This window comes from Salmo salar, chromosome 17 (genome assembly GCF_965601325.2).
Source record: "Salmo salar chromosome 17, fSalSal1, whole genome shotgun sequence".
Lineage (NCBI taxonomy): Eukaryota > Metazoa > Chordata > Actinopteri > Salmoniformes > Salmonidae > Salmo > Salmo salar.
The window spans coordinates 10,273,556-10,282,273 of NC_138307.1; the positions used below are offsets into that span (position 1 = coordinate 10,273,556).

The 8,718-nt window shown below is 45.1% G+C and overlaps 1 protein-coding gene across 3 annotated transcripts in view; it reads right to left on the minus strand.

Annotated features, from left to right (window-relative positions):
• LOC106575268 (secretin receptor) overlaps positions 1 to 8,643 on the minus strand; it is a 13,739-nt gene extending 5,096 nt beyond the window's left edge. Inside the window, exons 1-9 of one of the 3 annotated variants that reach the window (XM_045698889.2) lie at positions 8,354 to 8,643; positions 7,231 to 7,330; positions 6,354 to 6,449; positions 4,238 to 4,335; positions 3,934 to 4,043; positions 3,606 to 3,738; positions 2,160 to 2,313; positions 1,923 to 1,983; positions 1,753 to 1,822 (exon numbers count right to left, since the gene is read on the minus strand). In XM_045698889.2, the coding sequence (XP_045554845.2) occupies positions 1,753 to 1,822; positions 1,923 to 1,983; positions 2,160 to 2,313; positions 3,606 to 3,738; positions 3,934 to 4,043; positions 4,238 to 4,335; positions 6,354 to 6,449; positions 7,231 to 7,330; positions 8,354 to 8,419 (888 nt within the window). In that variant the 5' untranslated portion in view covers positions 8,420 to 8,643. Of the gene's footprint in view, positions 1 to 1,752; positions 1,823 to 1,922; positions 1,984 to 2,159; positions 2,314 to 3,605; positions 3,739 to 3,933; positions 4,062 to 4,237; positions 4,336 to 6,353; positions 6,450 to 7,230; positions 7,331 to 8,353 lie in introns of all 3 variants that reach the window. The other 2 variants (XM_045698888.2, XM_045698887.2) reach the window with 2 other exon arrangements.
• Between the last annotated feature and the right edge of the window lie 75 nt (positions 8,644 to 8,718).

The window sequence follows — 8,718 nt, forward strand, 5'->3', positions numbered from 1 at the left end:
AAGTGCAATTCCTCAAAATGTTCTTTGGAATTCATAGTTTTCTTAGGAAAGATATTTCTTAGGAAAGAAGTTCCTAAGAACTTCGTAAATATCTTATGTTGCATTGACATTAGTGACAGGCTTATTTACTGGTTTCAAGCACATGTGACAGGGATGATAGGATTTGGCCCACTATAATAGTTTTGATATTTACATTTATTTATCTCTGTTATGTCTTTTTGTTGTCTCGTGATCCCTTTATGCACAAACATTTTTTTTTCACACATTATAGCCATCAGACTAGCTATATCAAAAACAAAAATGGATAACCTCAAGGTTTGGTGGTTCAATAAAAAGCTAAATAAAATCTTAAGCAAAAAAGAGCTTGACGTGATGGAGGAAATAGCAGCCAGGAAAAGGTTGCAGTTGGGTACACTCAAACGGCGGAGTCACTGCAGAGACCAAAAAGAGAGGATGGGTGAGAGTGGCCGAGTCTGTCTATGACGTTGGGGGTATGGAAAGGGTCAGTGACTCCGCCGTAAAAAATAGTGGTCCGACATCAAGTCGTATTTAAGGGAAAAAAATGGCAGAATACATTTCTTCTTAAGGTTTTGTGAATCCGGCCCCTGGATGGCAGGGAGCTCGGTCCCAGTATTATACTGGGCCTTCCGCAACACCCGCTGTAGTGCTTTGCGGTCGAGGGCGTTGCATTTTCCATACCAAGCGGTCATGCACCCAGTCAAAATGCTCTCTGGTGCAGCTGTATAACTTTTTGGACGATCCGAGGGCCCATGCCAAATCTTTTTGGCCCAAGGGGGAAGAGACGTTGTTGTGCCCTCTTCATGACTGTGTGGGTGTGTGTTTACACTATGTTAAGACCTTAGTGATGTGAACGCCAAGGAACTTGAAGCACTCGACCTGCTCCACTACAGCCCTGTCAATGTGGATTGGGATATTCTCTCCCCTCTCTCCTGCAGTCCACGCTCAGCTCCTTGGTCTTACTGACATTGAGGGAGAGGCTGTTGTCCTGGCACCACACTGCCAAGTCTCTTACCTCCTCCTTGTAGGCTGTCTCATCACCATCGGTGTTCAGGCCTACCACTGTTGTCATCAGCAATCTTGATGGTGTTGGAGTTGTGGGTGAACAGAGAGTACAGGAGGGGACTAAGCACACACCCCTGTGGGGCCCCCGTGGTGAGGGTCAGGATGGCGAAGGTGTTGTTGCCTACCCTCACCATCTGGGGCCGGCCTGTCAGGAAGTCCAGGATCCAGATGCAGAGGTTCAGTCCCAGGGTCCCGAGCTTGGAGGGGAATATGGTGTTGAACGCTGAGCTGTAGTTTATGAACAGCAATCTCACATAGTTATTTCCTCTCTTGTCCAGGTGGGAAAGGGCAGTGTGAAATGCAATTGCGATAGCATCATCTGTGGATCTGTTGGGGCAGTATGCTAATTGGAGTAGTTTCAGTGTGTCTGGGATGATGGTGTTGATGTGTGACAAGACCAGCCTTCCAACGCACTTCATAATTACAGATGTGATGTGCTACAGGGTGATAGTCATTTAGGCAGTTTACCTTGGAGTTCCTGTGAACAGGTACAATGGTGGTCAGCTTGAAACATGTTAGGATTACAATCCAGGACAAGGAGAGGTTGAAAATGTCCGTGAAGACACTTGCCAGCTGGTCTGCGCATGCTGTGAGAACACGCCCTGGTATTCCATCTCAAACAATGCATAGGCCTAATCATTAGTTATCACCAGCGATTGTTGCACTTACAATTATGAAGAGTAGGACTGGTAATCGGAGAATCCACCAAACCCAGTCATGTACCCTTGTCTCCCAGCAGCTTGAGGAGAAATGGAAACATATGCATGTATGTGAACTATGATGATACAATTGTCATCTGTTTATAATAATCTATGACATCCCATTCATCTGTATCTTACCCTTCATCCTCATAGAAGTATTTTGCCAAGCCCCAGGATACAATGACAATAATTGGCAAACCTATGTAGAAAAACAAAACAAAAACGGTTTAGTTAAATCCAACCCTCTCATTTCAGTTAATAGTTCACTATCAAGTCTGTCTTTTAACAGATCAAAATGACATGACATTGCTAGATGACAATGACATGGTATCAGTAGTAGTGTTGTTGTAATGTAGAGGGGACAGGTGTCCGTACCCCAACCCATGATGATGTACCACCAAATGTGTTTCTTCTTGGAGAAGAAGGAGATGCTGACCAGGGTGTGGAGGTAGTGTCCCTCCACCAGCAGCCAGCTGTAGTTAGCCATGATGCAGTAGTTGGAGAACGTCACCACTAACTTACACACCACCTACAGGATATGATGAGAAAAGATATATACACTACATGATCAAAAGTATGTGGACAACTGCTAGTCAAACACCTCATTCCAAAATCATGGGCATTCATGTGGAGTTGGTCCCCCCCTATTGCTGCTATAACAGCCTGCACTCTTCTGGGAAGGCTTTCCACTAGATGTTGGAACATTGCTGTGGGGACTTGCTTCCATTCAGCCACAAGCATTAGTGAGGTCGGGCACTGATTTTGGGTGATTAGGCCTGGCTCACAGTCAGCGTTCCAATTCATCCCAAAGGTGTTCGATGGGGTTGAGGTCAGATCTGTGCAGGCCAATCAAGTTCTTCCACACCGATCTCGACAAACCATTTCTGTATGGACCTCGCTTGTGCATGAGGGCATTGTCATGCTGAAACAAGAAAGGGCCTTCCCCAAACTGTTGCCACAAAGTTGGAAGTACAGAATCATCTAGAATGTCATTGTATGCTGTAGCGTTAAGATTTCCCTTCACTGGAACTAAGGGGCCCGAACCATGAAAAACAGCCCCAAACCACTATTCCTCCTCTACCAAACTTTACAGTTGGCACTATGCATTGGGGCAGGTAGCGTTCTCCTGGCATCTGCCAAACCTAGATTAATCCGTCGGACTGCCAGATGGTGAAGTGTGATTCATCACTCCAGAGAACGCATTTCCACTGCTCCAGAGTCTAATGGCGGTGGTCTTTACACCACTCCAGTCAACGCTTGGCATTGCACATGGCAAACCCATTTCATGAAGCTCCCGACAAACAGTTATTGTGCTGATGTTGCTTCCAGAGGCAGTTTGGAACTCAGTAGTGAGTGTTGCAACCGAGGACAGAATTTTTACAGTTGACCGGGGCAGCTCTAGCAGGGCGGAAATTTGACGAACTGACTTGTTGGAAAGGTGGCATCCTATGACGGACAGTGCCTCGTTGAAAGTCACAGAGCTCATCAGTAAGGCCATTCTACTGCCAATGTTGGTCTATGGAGATTCCATGACTGTGTGCTCGATTTAATACACCTATAAGCAACGGGTGTGGCTGAAATAGCCGAATCCACTCATTTGAAGGGTTGTCCACATACTTTTGTGTGTATATAGGAGCGGTATTTTAGTATGTTCATATCATGTTGAAAGATTAATAACTTTTATCAAAACAAGGAATCTTTTCAAGAGTTACAAAAGTGAGTTATTCCACTTTCACATACTAAATGACTAATTTCTCTATCAATGTGTTCATCCATTCACACATGCATTGACAGTCACTACAAAGTACAGTAGATGCGTACTGGGTAGTCGTCACAGTGGTAGAAGTCTTCATCGGTGAAGAGCACAGAGTCTTTGATGAAGATGAAGGTAGCACGCAGGATGAAGGAAACGAAGAGTTGGATGTGGATGTAGTTTCTGGTGCAGTGCAGTTTCCTAGACAACAGGAGAAGTGTAAAAGCAGTTTGAAATGTCCTCCCTGACCAACATGCTTTTGTAATATGTTTAATCCCCCACTGAGACCCAATATGAAGATACGCATGTTGGTTACAGCGTAGTTTATTGGGTACCCAAATGGATTATCACATTTTTATCATAACAGTTTCTTAGACTTGATTCTCTGTTTCTCACCTAAAGAGACAGAGGATGGCGACGGCGATGGTGAGAGAGATTAGAGAGAGAGCGTAGCCTGCAGTGTACATGGTCTTCACGTAGGGGAAGTACATGTGGGAGTCATGTGACTGGGAGGAAAAAGAGACCTGGGGGTAAGAATTGTTTTACATAAATTGTCCGCGTTTTTAAATAATGGCTCATATTGTCCGTATTTTTAAATCAATGCTCAACACCTAAATGGCTTTCTCTTATTTTTAAGTACTTGTCCTGAATCAAATACAAAACCATTGATGTAACATACTAAAAGTACACATGTACCCACCTCTCCAGGTAAGTGTAAGGTTTCGTTGAAACATGCACGCTCGTAAGGAGGGAATGGGTCCGTCCAGCCCGTGTCTGTGCAGTTCCGGTACACTTTACCTGGAAAAATCATACAGCCTCATCAATACTTACTTACTGTACTGTTCAAATAAACTAATTATGGCCATGAAAATAGTCGGCATCAGAGTAAAAAACATTGACCATACAACAGACCTAAGATTTTCTAAGACCTACGCAGTACGCAGGTTCAATCTCTCAGGTATTTTAGTGCAGGCAGTAGTTATTGCAGGCTTCATTTGTGTTACGTAAGGTTGTCATAAAATCACTTCATGATGCCGCTGTTGTTTCCACTTGCAGACCTTTTATGAACTCTATACCACTCCTCTGTCCTTTTAGTCTATTGCCTGTATGAGCATCCATCAACAGTTTATGGTAGAAAGACAAACATTTTTGTATTGAATGGAAACAAATGATCTTGGTGGTGGATCATTAACTAACACACATAACAGCCAGGGGTGGGGGTCTAACACACATAACAGCCAGGGGTGGGAGTCTAACACACATAACAGCCAGGGGTGGGAGTCTAACACACATAACAGCCAGGGGTGGGGGTCTAACACACCTAACAGCCAGGGGTGGGGGTCTAACACACCTAACAGCCAGGGGTGGGGGTCTAACACACATAACAGCCAGGGGTGGGGGTCTAACACACATAACAGCCAGGGGGGTGGTCTAACACATCATAACAGCCAGGGGTGGGGGTCTAACACATAACAGCCAGGGGTGGTGGTCTAACACATAACAGCCAGGGGTGGTGGTCTAACACATAACAGCCAGGGGTGGTGGTCTAACACATAACAGCCAGGGGTGGGGGTCTAACACACATAACAGCCAGGGGTGGGGGTCTAACACACATAACAGCCAGGGGTGGGGGTCTAACACACATAACAGCCAGGGGTGGTGGTCTAACACATCATAACAGCCAGGGGTGGTGGTCTAACACATCATAACAGCCAGGGGTGGGGGTCTAACACATAACAGCCAGGGGTGGTGGTCTAACACATAACAGCCAGGGGTGGTGGTCTAACACATAACAGCCAGGGGTGGGGGTCTAACACACATAACAGCCAGGGGTGGGGGTCTAACACACATAACAGCCAGGGGTGGGGGTCTAACACACATAACAGCCAGGGGTGGGGGTCTAACACACATAACAGCCAGGGGTGGGGGTCTAACACACATAACAGCCAGGGGTGGGGGTCTAACACACATAACAACCAGGGGTGGGGTTCTAACACATAACAGCCAGGGGTGGTGGTCTAACACATAACAGCCAGGGGTGGTGGTCTAACACACATAACAGCCAGGGGTGGTGGTCTAACACATAACAGCCAGGGGTGGTGGTCTAACACATAACAGCCAGGGGTGGTGGTCTAACACACATAACAGCCAGGGGTGGGGGTCTAACACACATAACAGCCAGGGGTGGGGGTCTAACACATAACAGCCAGGGGTGGTGGTCTAACACATAACAGCCAGGGGTGGTGGTCTAACACACATAACAGCCAGGGGTGAGGGTCTAACACATAACAGCCAGGGGTGAGGGTCTAACACACTAACAGCCAGGGGAGAGGGTCTAACACACTAACAGCCAAGGGTGGGGGTCTAACACACTGTAACAGCAAGGGGTGAGGGTCTAACACACTAACAGCCAGGGGTGAGGGTCTAACACACTAACAGCCAGGGGTGGGGGTCTAACACACTAACAGCCAGGGTGTGAGGGTCTAACACACTAACAGCCAGGGGTGGGGGTCTAACACACTAACAGCCAGGGTGTGAGGGTCTAACACACTAACAGCCAGGGGTGAGGGTCTAACACACTAACAGCCAGGGGTGAGGGTCTAACACACTAACAGCCAGGGGTGGTGGTCTAACACATAACAGCCAGGGGTGAGGGTCTAACACACTAACAGCCAGGGGTGGGGGTCTAACACACATAACAGCCAGGGGTGGGGGTCTAACACATAACAGCCAGGGGTGGGGGTCTAACACACTAACAGCCAAGGGTGGGGGTCTAACACACTGTAACAGCCAGGGGTGGGGTGGGGGTCTCTCACCTTCTGATTTGAAGAAATTGGGACAGTTGTGTGATGCCGTTTCCCCTACAAAAGCAGGAGACCAGCAATTCAAGTAGTCCCACATACCCTGGCAGTCTGAATAAGAAAAACAAATCAGGTACTGTTTTCTTTTTTCTCTCAAATTCTAATTATCAAAGTGTGTAAAATGTTGTTTTTTGGGGGGGGGGGGGCTATACATGTGTTTGGTGGTTTGTTGTCATGCATTATAAGGCAAACAGTACAACGGCAGTCCTTGTTTGATCGTTGTGAATAATTTACATTTTAGTCATTTAGCAGATGCTCTTATCCAGAGTGACTTACAAGAGTAATTGGGGTTAAGTGCCTTGCTCAAGGGCACATCAACAGATCTTTCACCTAGTCGGTTCGGGGATTCGAACCAGCGACTTTTCAGTTACTTGCCCAACACTCTTAGGCTACCTGCCGACCATAGTACAGTAATAACAAGAGGAGCAAGACAAACATCTCTGATAATGAGCTGTTTTCGCCAACATGACAGTAACGTTGAACTCAAAGTGGGTAAGTAACTACAACGATAATATTGTATGTTGAGATGTAACCTACTCTACTGCCACTAGAGGGAAACCTAGTCCACTGTCAAACTGGCCTGGTTCCCAGTAATGTGCTGATGATGTGTGGTGCTGTTTCAGATTTTGATACCTGTGGGACCGGAAATGATTTTACTCTTATGTTGTATGCATATCATATAATGCCATAAAAACAAATGTCTAAGAACATTGACTATTATGGAATAGAGAAGGAACATGTTAACCTATATTTGTTTAGCTTAGGAAAACATGACAAACCATGCTGGGTATGAATTTCTAAGGGGAAAAAATACAAAACGGTCTCATCTCACCTGGTTGGGGAGTTTTGGACACATTATGCCGTCGCAACTCATGAAGGCACCTCTCCTCCTCTCTAATAAGAATGATGTACGGCTCACAGTCTGCTTGAACCTTTCATAGTTAAAAAGAAAGTGTGCATGTTTCATCTCCCCATAGCCTACAGTGCCTTCAGAAGGTATTCACACCCCTTGACTTTTTCCACATTTTGTTGTTACACTGAATTTAGAATGGATTAAATTGAGTTTTTTTTTTGTCACTGGAATTATATTTGTTTTTTAAATTTTACTAATTAATAACAAGCTGAAATGTCTTGAGTCAATAAGTATTCAAACCCTTTGTTATGGCAAGCCTAAATAAGTTCAGGAGTAAACATTTGTTAACAAGTCGCATGTTTTTTTAAATGTTTTTTTTTATGACTACCTCATCTCTGTACCCCACACATACAATTATCTGTAAGGTCCCTCAGTCGAGCAGTCAATTTCAAACACAGATTCAACCACAAAACCATGGAGGTTTTCCAATGCCTCGCAAAGAAGGGCACCTATTGGTAGATGGGTAAAAATGTTAAAAAGCAGATATTGAATATCCTTTTGAGCATGGTGAAGTTATTAATTACACTTTGGATTGTGTATCAATACACCCAGTGACTACAAAGATACAGGCGTCCTTCCTAACTCAGTTGCTGGAGAGGAAGGAAACCACTCAATTTAGACATGAATTGTATATGTGTGCCATTCGGAGGATGAATGGGCAAGACAAAAGATGTAAATGCCTTTGAACAGGGTATGGTAGTAGGTGCCAGGTGCACCAGTTTGAGTGTGTCAAGAATTGCAACACTGCTGGGGTTTTCCACGCGCAACAGTTTCCCATATGTATTATTAATGGTCCAGACCAGACATCCAGCTAACTTGACACAACTGTGGGAAGCATTGGATTCAACATGGGCCAGCATCCCTGTGGAACGCTTTCGACATCTTGTAGTCAATGTCCCGACGAACTGAGGCTGTTCTGAGGGCAAAAGGGGGTGCAACTCAGTATTATGAAGGTGTTCCTAATGTTTCGTACACTCAGTGTATAAGTATGTACCTCTGCCAAACATGCCCATCTGTTTCAAACACGCGCGTGTTTTCTTACCTTCTTGTACATGCCCAGTAGGATTCCAATAATTCCAATATGCATTTTGTCAGTCACAAGCATCATTTACCAGAAAACGTAACCTAATTATAGACTTGAATTAACGGTAAGCTAACTTTCGGTACTAAAAAGCAGCAAGCCATCAATCAGCATCCGCTGGCTTTGTCCAAGCCAACTGCATGTGTTTTGTTTGTGCAGTTCTTACACCTGACCTTTTTATAATAGACTAGTACCAAAGACAATATTGTATAAAGATAGGCAGAAACTGCTTCTCCAATAGAAATCCCCGATAACGCTTTTAGGCGAAGTCATGGCGATGTTAGCTCGCTTAAACTCATGCGCAGAAATACGTCATCGGGTCTAAT